The following is a 19,479-nucleotide window of genomic DNA, read 5'->3' as shown; positions in this document are numbered from 1 at the left end:
CATCTGCAAAACGAGTGTCCTGGTGCTCTTTAATAATAAAATAGCAACTTCTATGATTTATTGAACCCTTCCAACTTGGCAGGCCCTGGCTGAGCCCTTGATATGTGAGATGCTGTTACCATGCCCATTTTGCAGATGTGGAAACTGAGCCTTTAAAAGTTTAGGGGAGAAATAATATACTCACATAATGTGTCCTATGCGCCAGGGCCTCTAAGCACTAACCATGTTTTCTTCCTTTTTAACTTTTTATTTTATTTTTTTGTTAATCCTCACCCGAGGATGTTTTCCATTGATTTTTAGAGAGAGTGGAAGGGAGGGGGAGAGACAGAGAGAAACATCAATGTGAGAGAGACACATTGATTGGTTGCCTCCTGCCCGTGCCCCAACCAGGGCCGGGGAACCTGCAGCCAAGGTATAGGCCCTTGACCAGAACTGAACCAGGGACCCCTTCAGTCCGAGGGCCGATGCTCTATCCACTGAGCCAAACCGGTTACGGCTTTTTTAACTTGTTGTTGTTGACACTATTACAGATGTCCCCCTTTTTAATTCTTTTCACCCTCACCGTAACTCCTCTGTGGTAGGCACTATTTTTATCTCTCATCTTACTTAGGAGGTTAAGTGCTTGCTCAGGCTCCTGCCTAGCTGGGTAAGCTTTAGGCACAGGCCTTTGAGCTCTAGCCTCTGTACTGTGAGACACGACACCTTGCTGCCTCCCATGAAAGTGAAGAGCCGGGATTCAAACCGGATCAGTCCAGTTCCAACCTGGGCAGCCCAGTCATCCCCTGCGGCCTTGTCCAGCCCTGGGATCAATGATTCTGGGTCAGGAGAGGGAAAGACACTGCTCTCTAAGAAACCCGAGTGCCTGAGCTGGGGGGTGTGCCCGTGCTCTGTGCTCTGGGCCAGGAATGGCATTTACCCGGGAGACTCCCGGAGGACTGGGGCAGATTGGGGCGGACTGGAGCGGTCCTGGGCGTCTTCCTGCGGGCTGGGGGAGGAGCCATCAGGAAAGAGGAAAGGGAAGGGTCTAAATTTTATAGGCCAGGGACCTCTAAGTGGGGTGCACACGCCCCAGCAGGCACTAAAGATGACTTTCTTTCATCAGAAAGGTACAGGTAGAAACTTCTTGACTTCTTATATGCATTTGATCTCATGCTTCAAAAGTCTATTTTTGTTCATCATGATGAATGCACAATTACTTTCCTTTGTCACTGGTGGTGTATGGGATCCAAAAAATGCAGGTTACTGCACTAAATTGCCAACTTTGTGGCAGGGGGAGACTCGTCTGTTTCATTTTTTATCCTACCCCCAGTTCCCATCAGTGGACACCCAAGAAGTGCTCAGTAAATGCTTTTTGAAAAACGAGCCCCTGCTTAATTAAGAATTTTCTTTATGAGTTGGGCAAGTTACTTCACCCCTCAGGTTATCTAACTAGGGATAAAGCAGTAGGCTGGGTGGTTCCTTTTATTCTGTTGAGGGGGAGCAGAGTTTGCCACCCCCAAATATGCCCATTTTGGGGGAATAGTGATTATTTTCAGCTGTGTGGTTTTGTTTTTTTGTTTTTTGTTTGTTTTAGAAACAAAAGGCTCAAGAAGAGCCTTTTACCTCCCTGCTACTTGCCTAAAATAACTTAGATAGAAAAATCTGCCCCAGGAAGGGAGCTCACCCTAGCATATTCACCTTAGCATCACAGTGAACTAGATGTGGCAGATGGAGAGGAACCTAACAGTCTGGTGGTGAGACCCCTGAGGGTCCCATTATTTCTGGGTGGCCCAGATGTTTGCTCCTTCTCACCTATCTGTGAACTGCCTGCCTCCTCTTTGAAGTCCAGGCCACTACTCCTTTCCCTTTAGGAGGAGTTTATAAGCCTCCACTGGAGATTTGCCCTGAGTCCCGTATTCTTATGGAACTCATGTATGTACATACGTGATAAATTTGGTTATTTTCTCTTGTTAAGTTGTCTCATGTTGATTTCATTATTAAACCAGACAGAAGAACCTAGAAGGGCTAGTAAAAGGAAAATTATTTTTCCTCCCCTACACTGTGGTTTTAAAAAGTATTTTTAATAGATTTTTTAGAGAGAGAAGGGAGAGGAAGAGGGAGAGAGAAACATTGATGTGAGAGCAAAAGATCAATCAGCTGCCTCCTGCACTCCCCCTATCAGGAATCGAGCCTGCAATCCAGCATGTGCCCTGACTGGGACTTGAACCAGCAAGAACCAGCAACCTTTTGGTGCACGGGACGATGCCCAGCGAACTGAGCCACACCAGCCAGGGCTACACTGTGATTTTTCAAGGGGGTCATTTAAAGACAGCCTTAAAGCTACTCAGTGCATTTCATCCAACAGTCCTTATGAGCCACACACTATGGTACATGGCAAAGACACATATACAACAATTTTCAAGAAAGAGTAGAATCATGGCTCACCCAGCTATAAAAATGACCATGTGCTAAAGATTTTATTGTACTCATTAATTAATGACCCAACCAGCCAGGTGTTATACCAGCTCCAGAGAGAATCAGTAGACATCTTTATATTGAAAGGAATGTACAATGGAGGCAAACTTTTTTCCATAAGAGGAGGAGAGAAATAATTAGACCTTTACCAGGTGGGACAGGATGAGCATGCCATAAGAATTATTTTGCATTACTGTCAGTTACCTACAACTTACTGAGCTGTAACCTAGCTCAGAAACAAAGACGGAAGCAGACACCTGGAGAATTGGAAGTACAGATTTCCCCCCACAATACCTCCACCTTGGAGGCAAGCAGCCTCCGTCTAATCCAGTGGTTCTCAACCTTCTGGCCCTTTAAATACAGTTCCTCATGTTGTGACCCAACCATAAAATTATTTTCGTTGCTGCTTCATAACTGTAATGTTGCTACTGTTATGAATCGTCATGTAAATATCTGATATGCAGGATGGCCTTAGGCGACCCCTGTGAAAGGGTCGTTCGACCGCCAAAGGGGTCGCGACCCACAGGTTGAGAACCGCTGATGTAATAGGAGAATACTAAATCCACAGTGGTTGCCTCACACCACTTAGTGTAGAGGGTTTCAGAATGCTGCGGGGGGGGGGGGGGGGGGGGGGGGGGCGGGGGCGGGGGCGGGGGCGGGGTGGTGTCAGAGGCCGGAGAAAGCTCTCCTGGCTTCCTGGAAGAGTTGGCAGAATCATTTAGGAAAGTTTAAAAAAATTACCAAAGGCCAGACCTCACCTCTGAACTGTTGAATCAGAATCTCTGGGGGTTGGCCTTATGTATGGTTTGGTTAGTTTGAACTACCCCCCACCCCAATCCCCCAGTGGGTATTAATGAAGCCAGAATTTAAAAGCACTGGTGTTGATGCTAGAAAGCTGGATCGAAAATGCTGGTAGACAGAGATTCTGGGTTTGAGGGTGCAGGGGAGGGTGTGGTGGTGGATGGAGGGAGGAGAGGGCAGTTAAATCAGGAAGGATGTCAAGGGCCTTGAATGCTGAGCTGGTGAGGGGGGAAGGGAAGTGCTGTACTGAGGGCAGTGACACAGCTCAAGTTTAAGTCCCTTGGGGATTCCTGGGGCACATATACCACCTTCCAGGTCCGTCCTTCCTTCTCTCCTCCCTCCCTCCCTCCCCCCCTCCCTCCCTCCTTCCTTCTTTCTTTCCTTCCTCCCTTCCTTCCTTCCTTTCTTAAAATTCTCACCCGAGAATATTTTTCCCATTGATGTTATTAGAGAGAGTGGAAGGGAGGGAGGAAGGGGGAAAGAGAAAAAGAGAAGGAGAGAGAGAGAAACATCTATGTGAGACAGGCACATTGATTGGTTGCCTTCTGCATGTGGGATCAAACCTGCAACCCAGATACGCGTGCCCTTGACCAGAAATCGAACCCAGGATCCTTGGGTTTGCCGACTGATGCTCTAACCACTGAGGACACCATCCACAGTCAGGTTATTTCTTGATTTTCCTCAAATTGTCCACCTCACACACCTGATTTCACCCCCTTACACACAACATGTCCTCCCTCCCTAAAAGTGCACTCTGTTCCTCCGAAGCCCACAAGCCACCTTTTTAAAATAAATTTTATTTTATTAATTTTAGAGAGGGAGGGGGAGAGAGAGAAACATTGGTTACTTGCAGGTCCCAACCAGGGATCAAACCCGTAACCTACATTTGTGCCCTGACCGGGAATGGAAACACAATCCTTTGGTACACAGCACAACACCCCAACCCATTGTGCCACACAGGCCAGGGCAGCCTTTGGAGGACAGAAATGTTTTTCTTATGCTGGTGTTTCTGTATTGCCTGGCCTCTCCCCCTTTTCTCCTCCTCCCTCTGCGTCGCTGCATTGAATCCACACTCTTTTTTAAAATATATATATTTTATTGTTTTCAGAGAGGAAGGGAGAGGGAAAGAGAAATAGAAACATCAATGAGAAGGAATCATTGATTGGCTGCCTCCTGCACACCCCCTACTGGGGATCGAACCTGCAACCCAGGTATGTGCCCTAGACTGGAATCGAACCAAGGATCCTTTAGTCTGCAGTCCGACACGCTCTATCCACTGAGCCAAACCAGGTAGGGCGAGTCCGCACTCTTGATTGTGACCTTCTGTGTGTATCTTTAACTGTCTATGTGTATGACAAACATCACAATGGACCATCAAAACGAGACACTGCTCTAAGAGGATGACCGCAGTAACAGACGCCACCAGTTATTAAACATTGCATCTGTATCTGCCATGCTAAGTATTTTATCTGCCTTTCTTCATTGAATTTTTACAAAAACCTTATGAGATTGTCATTTCAGAGATGAAGGAACCAAGTCAGAGAAATGACATAACTCACCCACGGTCATGAACTAGGAATTTGCTGTGTCAGGATTTGAACTTGGGTCATGACAGCAAAACCTGCATTCTTTCTTAGGATGCCACACTGCCTCCCTTGTATTTGTTTGGGCTCGTCACTATAAAAGCTGCCATTTATTCTGTTTTTGCTACGTGCCGGCACCGTGCTAAGAACTGTACATTCACTGTTTCATTTATTTCTCAGTACATGGAGGTGACATTTAAATGCATTTTGCAGATGTGGAAATTGAGATTTAGTTTAGGTAACTCATTTAAATCATAAATTGGTCGCAGGAGCAGAGCTGTGACTCACAGTCACATCTGATCTCAAAGCCCATGCCTTTTGCATGACTTGGACATGACCTTCCCCTGTCCAGCTGTCAGCTTCCCCAGCTCTGTGGCAGCGAGCCACAGGCTCTTCCGGCTCTGGTGTGTTCTCTACCCCAGAGCATTCTTCCTAGAGTCAGTCCTGAGCTCCCAAAGAGGGAGGAGGAAACAGGGCTGCTTGCAGGCTACAGGGCAAAGGCAGGGGGTGGCCACAGCAGCCACGACGCTACTCTGCCCTCGAGTGGATTTCTGGAATGATCAGCCATGATGAGCCCTCATGAGCAGCCAGATCAGAAGAGATTCAGGGTTCGTAGGAGGAGAGAGGCTCAGGTCTAGAGTGGCCATACCTGCTGGTTTTGAGAAACTGTTTCAACCAAGATGATGAAACGTGCATATTGAGGTGGGATGGGGTGCTGGAGAGGAATCCTGTGGGGTCTGGGGAGAATCCTAGTAGGATTGATATTCTGAGATTTTGCTATGAAGATTCCTGGTTGAAATCTGTAAAAGCCTCTCACATCCACCCTGGATTTCCCCAAAGAGGGAGTGATAATGTCCCCATTTTACAGATGAGGAAACTGAGGTCCAAAGAGGGAACCTGGCTTGTCTGAGGTTACAGACAGATTGGGAACAAGAACCCGGGTCTCACCCTGGGGCCTCTTCCTAAGGTCCCATTGCAGCCAGGGCTCAGGGCTGTGCGGGTGCTTGTTGTGACAGGATGGGAGGCGGAGCGGTGGCTGTGGTCTTGGTCTTGGCAAGTCCCTTGTCTCCCTAAGGTGCCCTTACCCCGTCTAGAAAATGAGAGGAGAGTAGTGGATCATTAAGAGGCCCTCTGGGCTTCGGAAACATTGGATAGAAAACATTTACTCAGCCAATTGGGAAGTGTGTTCTGGGTTGCTCTGGGAAGACGCAGAGCCCCTTGTGAAGCCAGGGTACAGCAGTGTAGACGGCGCCTCTAAGATTAGCTCCAGAGTGTCCCTGAGCCCTCGGAGTGGGGGCTGTCGGAAATCGACCCCCCTGAGCTGCAGTCTGAACATATAATTCTGGAAGAAGCTTGCTTTCCACGCACACACAAGGCAGGCACTCAAAACAGCTCTCAGCGCTGAGAGCATTTTCCAAGGACCTCAGGGCCCCTCCTCTGAGCCGCTCTCCTTGGGCAGGGGCTCTTGTCCAGATGGGCTGGGCTGCAGCCAGCAGCTGAGTTTCCATCTCCGAGGCCAAAAGAAAATGCTTCGAGGCGGCGGGAGGCGCAGGTGACAGGCCTCTGCCCGCCCTCCCGCCTCAGCTGACTTCCCGGCCTCCTCGGAAGTCCCTGTTTCTCTGCTGGCCTTGGTGCCCTTTCACCCACTCTTTCCCCCAGGCCCCAGGGAAACCCAGGGCTGGCTCCTAGCCAGACCCTAGAGTGGTTGGGGGAGAAGCGGGGGGGCGGGGGGGGGGGGCGGGGAGGTTTCCATTTCCTGGTAAGAGCTGCACATTTGTACCAAGGGGCCCCTGGTTGTCAGGGAAACAGCAGGGTGTTTGCAGACAAATCGCTGTCCTCTGCTCTTCACTTCACTTCTTCACTTCCTACCGCATCTCCTGTCTGCCTGCCGACTGCCCTTTGGGGAGCTCATAGTCAGGCAGTGGGGACCCGTCCTCAGAGCTCCCCACTAGTGCAGCAAATGCCGCCATTTACGGAGAACAGGCCTCTGCCTGGCCTCGTGTGCTCTGCTCCCGACCAGTGTCTCATCCTCCAACCCCCCACCAAGGCAGGAAAGGGCAGCCCCAGTTTTGCACTTGAGATAACCTTGAGCTCAGAGATGAGTCATATGCCCAAGGTCACATAGCTCATAAGTGACAAAATGGATTTGCATTCAGGTCTGCCTGATTCCAAAACCGGTGTTCCCCCACTGTGTCACACTGGCCCCAGTGACCCCACAGTGAGGTCCCGGCTGCTGTCCCTTCAGCGTTTCTGTTTGGGGTTTTGGGGGGAGAATTGCTGTGCAGAACTGGAAGCACTGAGCCGCAGTCGCCTGGGCGCCTGCCCTCTCTCCTAGCCCAGCCCCTCAGAGATCTTACGGAGTACGTCCGACAAGAGTTGTGACGTTTCCTCTTAAAAAGCAATCTATGACATGGTTTAAAAAGTGCTAATTTCCATAAAATGGAAAGTACTGGTCCTCCTTTCTCCTCTCATTCTGAGGAGACTGCTTGCTTCCTTCTTTGCCTTCCTGCTGAGGGAGCTCATTATCGGCCCCTCCCCCTTCTCTTCCCCTTTCCAAACCAATCACACGTCCTTTCTCATCTGTTTTTAGGTGAGATACCTTGGTGTCTTTTTTGCTTTTATCTTTCAGCTACAGTTGACATTGAGTATGATCGTGTATTACTTTCAGGTGTGCAGCATAGTGTAATATACATTACAAAGTGGCCCCCCATATTTCAAGTACCCACCTGGCACCGTGCATGTTACCTTAATATTAGTGACTTACTGCCTTCGTTTCTTAATCCTTTAGTGTCGAACCTGTGTCCTGGCATTTCCTTCAGTGAGATCGTGTGTCCTGTTTGTTCGGTCACCCCCCAACCCCAAGACTTTCTGTTTCATCAAAGAAAATTTCAAAGTCTCCACAGTGGCCTCAAGCACTGGGCCCCTGGCCCCAACTCCTCCATACCAGCCACACTGAGCCCCCTGACCATTGTCGCTCTCTCCTGACAAAGCTTTATCATTTCTCCCTAGTGGTTGTTTTTTTTTTAATCCTCACCTGTTTCTTGATTTTTGAGAGAGGAATAGGGAGAGAGAGAGGGAGATGTGAGGAGGACACGTCAATGTGAGGAAGAAGCATCAATTGGTTGCCTTCTATACGAACCTCAACTGGGAATCGAACCCATAACCTTTTGGTTTACAAGACAACACTCCAACCCACTGGGCCACCCAGCTGGGGCTTTTCTCCCTGGTTTTTATCACATGCATTTGCATTCCCCATTACGGAGTAAGCTCCAGAAAAGCAGGTTTTGAACTCAGCCCCGAGGGCGGTGCCTTATCAGAGTAGATGCTAAGGACGTGTCTCTTGACTTACCCAGGCACCGTGGCCCTTCAGGTATGTGCAGCAGGGGACCAGGAGCCCCGAGTCTTCTCATGTGCGGCCGCTCAGCTGGCTGGGTTTTAGAACAGATCTCGGTGACTCGGAAAGAGGGCACGCAGGGTGCAGAGGGTGTGGACTCTGGAATCTGGACTTGACTGAATTCAGTCTTAAGCTGTGTGATCTCGGGAAAATTATTTAACCTCCCTGACCCCCACCCCCCTCATCCTCAGTTTCCTCCTCCGTAAGAAGGGGAACGGATGCTGGGAAGGATTGCTGTGAGGGTTAAGTGAGACCAGTTCTAGGAAAGTACCCTGCCCCGCCTGGAGGGGCCACGTGCAGTCAGTGATGGTGACTTCTCTCCCTCTGGGATCATTCCAAGTCCCTTTCCCATCCTGGTGGGAGTGCCTGGACACCGCTAGTCTGTCCATTGTCCTCTGGAAAATTCACCTGGCCCCGAGCCAGGTATTGGGGTGTCATTGAACCTGAAGGGCTGGAGGCAGCTGGGAAAGAGCAGGGAGAACATACTCTCTCTTGGGAAGAAGGAAGGGTGAGCAAGTTTGGAGGAGAGAATGGAGGGGAGTAGAATGCAAGGGAGTCTCATGGGGTCTCTTTCTTCTCCACAGTGTATTCTGCTGCAGAACCTGAGACCATGGCCAATCCAGCACAGGTAAGGAGCCTCTCCCCGCCTCAGGCTGTGCTCTGCCTTCCCCGGGCCTGGGCCCCTAGAGTCACTGGGTGTGCTGCACAGACCTCTGGTACCTTCAGCCTGAACGGAGCAGGAGAGGTTCTCCGGCATTGCTTGTTCCTGTTCCACAGCACAGCTCCTCCAGGCATGTGACTCACAGCAACACACAGCATCCTAAGCAGGAAGGATGTGTATTGGTGCACATGACTGAGAGCCCAGGCCTTCAGGTCTGGCTGGATCCAGGGGTCCAAGTGCTAGTGTTAGACTCTGCCTCTGAAATGGGATTCCTCTGGTGGGCTTCATTCTTGGGCAGATCTTTCCCTGAGTTGGCACACTAGTCACCAATAGCTCCAGGCTTTCCTTCTGCTTCCTGAGAAGCCTGGAGGAGACAACATCATTTATTCCCCGTGATTCTAGGGAAAGTCCGAGGTTAGATTCTCATTAGCTGGGCCTGGGTAACTTGGGTCCAGAAAGTAGAGTTGGTCCCACCTGAACTTCATGGCCCAAGAAGGGTTCCCCCAGGAAGGGAAATGGACATTGGACAGGCAGGAGCACCAGAGGGTCCTCTACGTTCTGGTGGTGGGAGTGTGCTGTCACACACATCTGGAATTAAGTTCCCCTGGCTTAGGAGACCCCAGTTCATTCTTTCTTTTCTTTTCTTTCTTTCTTTCTTTCTTTCTTTCTTTCTTTCTTTCTTTCTTTCTTTCTTTCTTCTTTCTTTCTTCCTTTTTAAATATATTTTTGATTTCAAAGAGGAAGGGAAAGAGAGAGAGAAATACAAACATCAATGATGAGAGAGAATCATTGATCGGCTGCCTCCTGCATGTCCCCTACTGGGGATCGAGCCTGCAACCTGGGCATGTGCCCCGACTGGGAATCGAACTGTGACCTCCTGGTTCCTAGGTAGGCGCTCAACCACTGAGCCACGCCCGCCGGGCGAGACCCCAGTCTTTCATGTGTGTGACACCTGTGGGCAGTGGAATTTGAGGTGTGTCAGAGCTTTCACTCCTGTGTGTGGCCAGGATTGGGTTCTGCCCTTGGAAAGAGCGAGGGTCGTTCTGTGCCTGGTTTGCCTGAGAGAGATGCCTGTTTGCTGGCTTTAGCGAAAGAGACATGGTCACTGCAGCAATGGGATTGAAAGGGAGAATAAAACGAAGGGCCTCTCGACTTGGCCCGTTTGTGCCTCACTTTAGTCACAGAGCCTCTGGCCGTGGACATAACACAGAAGCTGTGTGATCTTGGGTGGATTCTTACCCTCTCTGGGCCTCAGTTTCCATTGTGAGGTGGTTGAGCTCAGTGAAAACTAAACTTCGTCCCTGTCTTCATGGCCCGCCACCCAATGAACACGAGCCTTAAGGATGTCTAGTCTCAGTTTTTGAAGAGCACAGTGTATCATGTGATATAGGACGATGTAGCTCTGACCCCCTGTGAGCTTCTGTGAGTACACTTTGCACAAGTGGCCTCTTTGACCAGGAGGAGAGGGTATTCCTGGTTATGGGCAAAGATCCAAGGCAGCACTTTTGCTGTTCCTCATTCTCCATGGGCAGTCATCCCCGAGTACTTCCTGAGAGGCATTCGAATTGCAAGATTCTGGGTGACTGAAGTAGACATATCAGACCCTGGGAGATCAGAGGGGCCAGGACCTAGGGCTCAGATCTTGGACTCCTGGTCTAGTGCTCCCAGACCATGCTGTCTGCCTAGTTGACCCATGTTGCCATGGGCCAAGGGCCAGTAGACATCCTGCAAGCAAGAGTCCTGGGGTGGCAGACCCTTAGGGGTCCCTGGTCCTATGGGGTGAGTTGGAATCCCCCAGGCACGGTGCTGATGTTCTGGGGGCACACAGGTGGGGGGAATGGGGCAGCTGCCTGGAGGGGCTACTCGGAAAGAGCAAGGGCTGAGCGGTCTGTGTAGAGAGGGGCTGCTGCAGCAGAAGGGAGGGAGGGGATGCAGTGCGCTCAGGCAGTAGCAGTAACAGCCATGCTCGGAGTGCAAAGGGTTAGGGAGGGGAGGAGGTTGCAGAAGACAATACTAGAGAAGTGTGACAAAGGTCTTCCAAGTTTGTGTGTATTGCTCCCAATTATTAGCACCTTAGTTCGGCTTCTAGTGTGCCCGCTTTCACCACACACACACAAACACGCACACGCACACACACACACGCGCGCAGATGCACATACACACATGCATGCATGCACAGAAAAGCTACTCGTTCCTCTGGCCCAGTTACTTCTGTGATTGTGCTAGTCTCCCTCCCTTTCTGTTCAGAAGAGGAGAACTGGAGGCCCAAAGACTGAGGAAATAGTGTGGTGTCAGAAAGGTGCCGGGGGCATGGCTCTGTGGCCTCAGTTGCACAGGGAGGTCTGAGTTTGAATGTGACCATGGGTGTCAGAACACTTTGAGGACAGGCCAAGAGGGCAGGTGCTGGAATTCCAGCAGGTGCAGAGACGAGGCCTGGGTGAGGACTGATCAAGGCAGCTCTCCGGGGGAGCCCTGGCCGCAGCCCTCTCTCTGGGTGGTGTCACCTCTGCTCCCGAGAGGCCTGGGCACTCCTCCTCTAGCCGCCGCCTGGATGGGGCCCAAGACCTCAGAGCCCCAGGGTTCAGGCTGCTCACCAGCTGGCATCCGGACCTGCTGAATATTTCAGGGTGGAAAGTCCCTTCGTCTCTGCTCTCCCTCCCCCCTCGATCATGGGCACCTGAGGCCTGGAACCTGTCTGCCAGAGAAGTAGGGGCAGCTGCTCAGGTGGCACCAAATTCACCAAGTTGGTGGGAGAATAACCGGTGGCAGGACACTTGAGCCTGGGTGATTTGAAGGACTGTCTCTGTGTCTCTGTGTCTCTCTGACCAGTGCTGAGGCGCCCTGCACCCCCCTCTTCTGGCGGCTATGATAGTTTTTGTTTTTGTTTAAATATGTTTCTATTGATTTCAGAGAGAGGAAGCGAGGGGGAGAGTGAGATAGAAACATCCACGAGAAAGAAACATCAACATTGACCGGCTGCCTCCAGCACGTCCCCTAATGGGGATTGTGCCCACAATCTGGGCATGTGCCCCGACTGGGAATCAAACCTGGTTCATAGGTTGATGCTACCCCGGCCTGGCTCTAAGGGGTCATTTTGATCAAGCCTTATGCCTGTCATTAGAATTCCCTTCCCCCAGGATGGCATTGCCTCATCTTTCAGCTGCAGCTCCTTCCCCAAACACTGCCTCAGCCACCGCAGTGTGTGAGGAGGGAGAAGGTGGAGATGGGGGAGCAGGGACAGGAGAGGGTTCTCAGCTCACGGGCCATGGCTGACACCTCTGTCCTTCATCCTGGGGACACGTTTCTGTCTTCTCGCTCCCTCCTGGCAGTTTACAGTCTGTGATCTTGGCGACTTTGGGCGTCTGCACTGAGCACTGAAGCTTTGGGCTGGCTTCCCTCAATGTTGCTTGCTCTTGCCTCCAAGCCTTTGGCAGGCTGTTTGCTCTGTATGAAGCCCTCTCCCTGCCCAGCCCCCATGGGGCCAGCTGTTACGCGTCCTTTAGGACACAGCTTAGATTCCACCTTCCTTCTGCTCAGAACACACTCGGTCATCACCCATTCACGCACCCATTCATCTAGGAAACAAGTCTTCAGTGGGTGCTGCTGTGCCAAGCCCTGTGCTGGGTACTTGGAGTAGGTCAGCGAGCAGGACAGACGCTCAGAGCTTTCTAGAGGGACTGTCTTTTCTGGTCCCGGTATTTGGCACGTGTTCCTTCCTCTTTCCTTCTCTGGCCAGGGCTGTGATCAGGTTGCAAGGGATTCACTGATGGCGGGAAGAGGACCATGTTCCTTTCTGGCCATCCGCCCTGTCAGAACTTTAAATAGCAACCCTGTGCCCACGCGTGCATACCTCGGAGAAGCCAGCAACTGCGGACGTAAACCAGAGAGCACCCAAATGCCGGCCAGGTCCCTGGGAGACGCGGGAGGCGATCGGAGGCCTGTCTACTTCCTCCTTTAAGGCACAGTTTATGTGGGCCACCCCCGACCCCGCACGAAGCTTTCCTGGTTCCCTCCCCCAGGCTGGCCTCCACCTCTGCTATTTCCCCAGTTTCCTTGGCCTCTGTCTTTGGGTATTTACTGCAAGCTTTATGTTTGCCCCTTATCTCCACTGGGTCAGAAGCTCGCGAAAGAGGGATGGGGTCTTCTCCTTCCCTGAATCTCTAGCTTGCAATGTCGGGCCTGGCCCAGGTTGAGTGCCCTGTCCCCGGGCTGTGTGCTCAGTGCCTGGGGCGCCGGCACCTTTGGCTCTCAGCTCTCTGCTGCTCTCCTAGACCCCATGCTTCTCAGGCCGCGTAGCGGACCCACCCCTGTCTTCGCTGTGAACCAGCCTATTGTGCATTCAGGTTCGATGTCTAAGATCCTCTGGCTCTGCGTCTCCGCCCCTTGGCCCCGAGGACCCAGCCAGCTTGTCCTCAGATACCAGTTCACAGCTCAGTGTACTGGTCCCAGAGGGGCGGTGCCTTGTCCTGGCGTTGATCCTGAGGGTGGCTCTGGGCTCTCCGGGCCAAGACCCCCGCCCCCAGGAGCTGGCAGCTGCAGGGTTCTGGAGCTGGAGAGCCGAGGGGAGCAGGTAGAGAGCTGGCCTCCAGGGGCCCTGCCAGCAGGCTTCCCTCCTCCAGCTCTCGGTATCTTTGTTTCTGTGGTAGAGATTGTCTTAGGTGCTTCTCCAAGTTGCTAAAGAGTCACAGTGGAGGCGAAAGGGCTTTGTAAATCAGAGAGTGCCATAGAATTATGCGGGGCTCTTGTTACTCCTGTAGGGATCATTTCCAGGCCTGGCTTCTTATCTCTCCTGGGCCCAGCAAAGTGGTGCAGGGCCAGGGCTCGGCTGGGCCACCCTCCCACGGGGAATTGGCACCGTCCTTGGGGCAGGTTGTGGTAGCAGATACCAGGAGAGTCAGCCCTCAGCCAGGCTTTCTGTGGTCAACGCTCAATTTTAGGAGAAGGGGCTCAGCCTGGACTCCGCCTGTGGCCAGGGCTGGGAATGTGACCTGGGGTTGGGCTGGGAGCCCCGGTCAGGGTCAGGGTCAGCAGCTCACCCTCTGCTTTTCTCTCCACAGGGTGCCAAGTACCGCGGCTCCATTCATGACTTCCCCAACTTCGATCCGAGCCAGGATGCCGAGGCTCTGTATACCGCCATGAAGGGCATCGGTGGGTGCCCGCCACTGGGAGTGGGCACAGGAAAGGAGGCGGGATTCGCTGGGGCTTGTGGGCACAGCCCTGAGCCCTGTTGGGGGTGGGGGTGAGATGGAAGATGCACTCACTCTTTTGTTTCCTCTTTTTATTATTTTTCATAATTTTACAATGAAATACTCCAGACCAGCAAGGTCTAAAGAATAAACAGAAGCTTCACCCACAGACCTGCCACCCCGCTTGGGAACTGCACTCGCTTCCTCCTGTGGTCAGAACCCCCTGGCGGGTCCTCCTGCTGACCACTCCACTCCTCTCCTCTCGGGGTGACCACTACCCGGAACCTGGTTCTCAGTATCCTCTCTCTTTGTTCTTTTGTTAATCCTCACCTGAGGATATGTTTTCCATTGAGTTTTAGAGAGAGTAGAAAGGGAGGTAAGCAGAGAGAGAGAGAGAGAGAGAGAGACATTGATGTGAGAGAGGCACATTGATCGGTTGCCTCCTGCACACACCCCGACAGGGCCCAGGGATTGAACCTGCAACCCAGGTATGTGCCCTGGACCAGGAACCGAGCCTGCAACCCCTCGGTGTGCAGGCCAACACTCTAACCACTGAGCACACCAGCCAGGGCCTCAGTCTTCTCTTATTTTCTTTGTTGAAAGACCCTGTCCTGGGTGTTAGGGCCCCTGAGCTCTTCCGAGCCAGGCTCTTTGTGAGACCCGGGGTGAGTCCTTGCTCCCTCCGCCCAGGCCTCAAGTTTTCTTTGTGTGATGAGGAGCTGAATCATGGGCCCTCTGAGCACACATACTGCGTGTGCTATGATCCCTCTTAGTGGGGGCTTGATGGGCCCCATAGGTCCTCCTCTGTGATGCCACCATCTGATGAGTAGAAGGCTAATGCCGAGGACTGCAGGGAGCAGCCCTGGTGGGCTTCCTGGAGGCAGCTTGGGTAAGGTGATGGGTGTCCTCCCCTCCTCCAGGCAGTGACAAGGAGGCCATCCTGGAGCTGATCACTTCCCGGAGCAACAGGCAGAGGCAGGAGATCACCCAGAGCTACAAGTCCCTCTATGGCAAGGTAACCATGGCGACCGGAGGGCAGCGGGTGGGGCTGGGGGAATGATTTCATCACCTGTGTGTTCCTTCAGGGTCTTTCGCAAGCATTTTGCTCCCGGTCAGCCTCTGTGCTGGCACTTTTGGCCTCGTTTTCTCTTCAGTCAGGGACCGTTCAGCCACAAATTGCCTGGGCCCTATGCTGGGTGTTAGGGCCACGCGGATGGATGAGACCAGGGAGGGAGGTGGCAACCCCTTGGACTCACTGATAGTGGGAGGGAGACACAAAAAACAAGTAAATAAACAATGGTGGGGAGCAGGCAGGACGCTGTGGGCTTGACCCCTGCCCCACTTGCCAGCTGCGTGACTTTGGGCAGGTGACCTGAAGCCTCTACGCCTGCCTCTTTGGGTTGATGATAGCACACACCTCCAAGAGTGACGATCAAATGAGCTTACTTAGCTCAGGGCCTGTACAGAATTCGTGCTCATTAAATGTAATTCTTATCAGTGCAACTGCTCTTCCCCTTCCTCCCCCATCTCCTCTCGCCCCCACCCCCACCTGCTAGGACCTCATTGCAGACTTGAAGTATGAGCTGATGGGGAAGTTTGAACGACTGATTGTGGGTCTGATGAGGCCACTTGCCTACTGTGATGCCAAAGAAATTAAAGACGCCCTCTCGGTAAGAACTGTGAGTCTGTGTGTGCTGGGTGTGGACGTGGTTAAGGGTAAGATTCTGGCCCCACAGCAAGTCCTCAGGGAGCCCTCACCCACGCACGGATGTGTCTTGCTTCAAGGGGCAGCTTGCCTAAACCCTATCCCAGAAGGGAACCACGTTCTCCTCCAGGTGGGCAGATGAGGGGCACAGGTCAGTGTGGAAAGGGGCCCTTGGCCCAGACCCCCACACCAGCAGTTTCTAGTCCTGAGGAAGCAATGGGAGAGATCATTACCTTCTCCATCTCCCTATGAGGTGGTAGAGCAACTGGTAGCATCTCCATTTTACAGATGAGAAAACTGAGACCCAGAAATATAAAGCTTCTTTTTAATTTATTGATTGATTTTGGAGAGAGAGGAAGAGAGAGAGAGAGAGAGAGAGAGAGAGAGAGAGAGAGAGAGAGACATTGATTTGTTCCACGTATTTATGCATTCATTGATTGCTTCTTGAGAGAGAGAGAGAGAGAGAGAGAGAGAGACATTGATTTGTTCCACTTATTTATGCATTCATTGATTGCTTCTTGTATGTGGCCAGACCAGAGATCGAACCTGCAACCTAGACATATTGGGACAACCTCTCACCAACCAAGCTGCCTGGCCAGGGCTGGCCGAAAGATGAAGTTTGTTAATGAGAGGTCACAAAGCAGGCTACAGGCAGAGGGGGGACTAGAATCTATTTCTCAATCGCTGCTTACGAGCTGTAGTAGGGGCACCCTAAATGCTGAGGGTTTCATAGCTCTGGCCACTGCAGGATTCCAGCCCAAGGCCCATCCCAGCCCCTGACTCATGTATCCCTTCTCTTCTCCCAGGGCATCGGCACCGATGAGAAGTGCCTCATTGAGATCTTGGCTTCCCGGACCAATGAGCAGATCCACCAGCTGGTGGCAGCGTACAAAGATGGTGAGATGGGTGGGAGGGGCCATTCGGGGTTTTTAGACATGAAATGGGGGTGTTTGCAATGATGGAGAACCTATCCATCCATCCATCCATCCATCTTTCCTCCTTCCCTCATCTGTCCCCCTATCCACAGGGGTTCTCTGCTGGGCAGTGTGCTAGGTTCTCAGGATATGACGCTAGGTAGTCCCTGTCTCCGAGAGCTCATAGACTAATGAGATAATGAGGGATTCAGACAATGAACAGTTAAACACGATGATGATGATGTGGTGATATTATGAAGGAGACAAATGAGATAAGAATGAAACCTTAACTGCAGAAGACCTCCTTCAGACAGATGGTCAGGGAAAGCCTGAGGAATGAGAAGGAGCCGGTACTAGAGAGAGTGGGGGGAAGATCCTGGCAGACAGAGGGACAGCAGGTCCCAGGCCCTGGAGCAGAAATGAGCCTGTAGCCAGTGTGAGGCTGGAGCAGTGCAGGATCGGGCACAGGACATTGTAGGCCAAGAGGAAGCGATGGTGTTTTATTCTAAGTCCAGTGGAAAGCAGGAGCCCGTGATCAGATATGGCTTTAATGCATGGTCACCCTTGTTGCTGTGGATTAGAGAGGGGAGTGAGAGCAGACGCAGAGGGAATAGTCAGGAGGCGGTAGCCACTGTCCACTGAGCGATGATGGTGCCCAGAGGAGGATGGCACAGGTGGGGATAGAGATGCCATCGTATCTTTTCATGGGTCAGTACAAGGAACTGAAAATACACCTTGGGTTTTGCCAGGGTTGTCATGGAGACTGGGGTTTGGGATTTGTAACCAATATCTGATCATTTGGGGGTAGCAGGGACCTTTCTCCTGGATCCCTGGGGTGCCCTGGAGATGGGACTAGAGCTTGTGTTCCAACCTTGCAGCCTACGAGCGAGACCTGGAGGCTGACATCATTGGCGACACCTCCGGCCACTTCCAGAAGATGCTCGTGGTCCTGCTCCAGGTCGGTCCACGGGGGGCCCTCCCCGGAGCTCTCTACCAGAGTGCACCGCCCTGTCCCCACAGACAGGGTAGCCTGTGAGGGGCTTCTTGGTGGCTCCTCACATACTGCGGCCACTCCCTCCCCCTCTGCCCATTTATCCTTGAACTTGAGGTGGTTTCCCTCTGGCTCACCTGGTGCAGAATTTGAGCGTCCAGGTGTCTGCTCTGTTACCATGGTTTGCACAGGCAGGTGACCCACATTTCCCTTTGCACGCACCCTCCTCTGTGTGCCCAGGAATAGCCTCTCCCGTGACCTCTTTCCTCTCTCCTTACGCACTCCCCCTCCGCTCCGGGCCTCCCTCCTGCCATTGCTTCTCCAGTCAGGGCTGAGGTGGTCCCGGGGCTGCCGCACTGCATCCCCCACGGCCTGCCCTGCTGCTCCTTCCTCCCCACAAAGGAGCACTTAAAAAAGAGACCATAGAAAGGCTGCCAAGTAGGGGTTTTTCCCACACAGTGGGTTTAAAAAATAACAACCATATTTAGTTAGTTGCGAATGTTTACAAACAGGGAGATTTTGTTAGAAAACTCCAGGTGTCTGGACTCTTTTGAATAATTGAAAGTTCTGGCAGCAGCAGGCCTGCATTTTGCATGGCTGCAGTGCGCTGGGGAGCAGGTCTCATGCTGTTTCACCTGTACCTGTCCAGCCGCACAGCCATCTCTGTGGCCGCAGGCCCTGTGGGAACAGACACTGAGATAGGCAAGCCCAGCTCCGAGGAGCAAACCGTTAGGAAGCTGTGTATGTAATTAAGCCATCGCTTTGTTTCTGTTGGCTGTCCCCTGTGCCTGCGAGTGTCCGATGGGCCGAGGGCCTGGGGGGAGCAAGGAGCACCAGGGGATCTGGTGCCTTCACAGCGTCTGAGCTGAGACCTGAGGGCCCAGGCCTCAGATCCTGGTTGGTGAATTCGTGGGAGCCCCTGCCAGAAGGCACACATGCAGACTTTTGTGATCTTGTTGGGGGCGTCGTGGGCTGTGCCAGGACTTGTGGCAGGGGCCCTGCCCTCCGAGGTGTTCTCGGTACAAGGCCTGGCTTCCTCTGGGAGGGGGCACCTGGCAGGACCTTGGTTGTTCCCAGGACTCCCCTTCTGGTCCCAGCTCCAAGGATGAAGGGAAAAGCCAGTGGAGGGACTATGATTCCCCACAAAATAGATGATGTGGTCTCGGCTCAGTGGCTGCTGTAAGTCACTGCTCCTGGACACTCAGGCCACCGGGGTTTTCCCAGTGTTCTCTGTCCCCACCACTGGCACCGGGCCTTCCCTGGCATCTGAACCACGTGTTCCTTGTCTCTCTGCCCAGGGAACCAGGGAGGAGGACGATGTAGTGAGCGAGGACTTGGTGCAGCAGGATGCCCAGGTAAACAAGCCCTCATGGAGGTCCCTGAGGCACAGCGAGGGAGCCCCGAGAGAGGGGAACGGTTGGGGCCCCGGGGAAGGGCTGGAGGCGAAGTAATTTGCAAATACCAGAAATAACTGACTCACGGGCATCATGTATATAGTGCTCTGTTAAAGAGAGGATTTATGTTGTCTTTCTAAGGTATACAACATGGGTAAAGTGGGTAAGATGTATTTTGGAGCTTTCTTAATTTTTCCATTTATTCAGTTAGTTAATATTTGTTGAACACCTACTATGTGCCAGGCACTCTGCCAAGCTTTGAGGGATCTCTAATAAACAAAATCAGACAGCACTGGGATTATGTTAATCACACGAACACCTTCTCCTTGGATATACCGTACATTCCAGGCATTTTGAGCCCCACTGTATGCAGTAACTCTGGAGGGGCAGATAGAG

General features: G+C 52.3%; 1 protein-coding gene across 2 annotated transcripts in view; it reads left to right on the top strand.

Moving 5' to 3' along the window:
* The window catches only part of ANXA6 (annexin A6), a 51,209-nt gene that overhangs the window by 2,415 nt on the left and 29,315 nt on the right, over positions 1-19,479 (top strand). The window contains exons 1-8 of one of the 2 annotated variants that reach the window (XM_081091053.1): positions 8,817-8,860; positions 13,951-14,041; positions 14,209-14,291; positions 15,000-15,094; positions 15,636-15,749; positions 16,591-16,681; positions 17,577-17,656; positions 18,988-19,044. In XM_081091053.1, the coding sequence (XP_080947179.1) occupies positions 15,666-15,749; positions 16,591-16,681; positions 17,577-17,656; positions 18,988-19,044 (312 nt within the window). In that variant the 5' untranslated portion in view covers positions 8,817-8,860; positions 13,951-14,041; positions 14,209-14,291; positions 15,000-15,094; positions 15,636-15,665. Of the gene's footprint in view, positions 1-8,816; positions 8,861-13,950; positions 14,042-14,208; positions 14,292-14,999; positions 15,095-15,635; positions 15,750-16,590; positions 16,682-17,576; positions 17,657-18,987; positions 19,045-19,479 lie in introns of those variants that run through there. The other variant, XM_081091052.1, reaches the window with a different exon arrangement.

This window comes from Myotis nattereri, assembly GCF_964212035.1.
Source record: "Myotis nattereri genome assembly, chromosome: 5".
NCBI lineage: Eukaryota > Metazoa > Chordata > Mammalia > Chiroptera > Vespertilionidae > Myotis > Myotis nattereri.
Note: the sequence above shows the minus strand (reverse complement) of the source record. Positions and strands in the feature narration are given on the sequence as shown.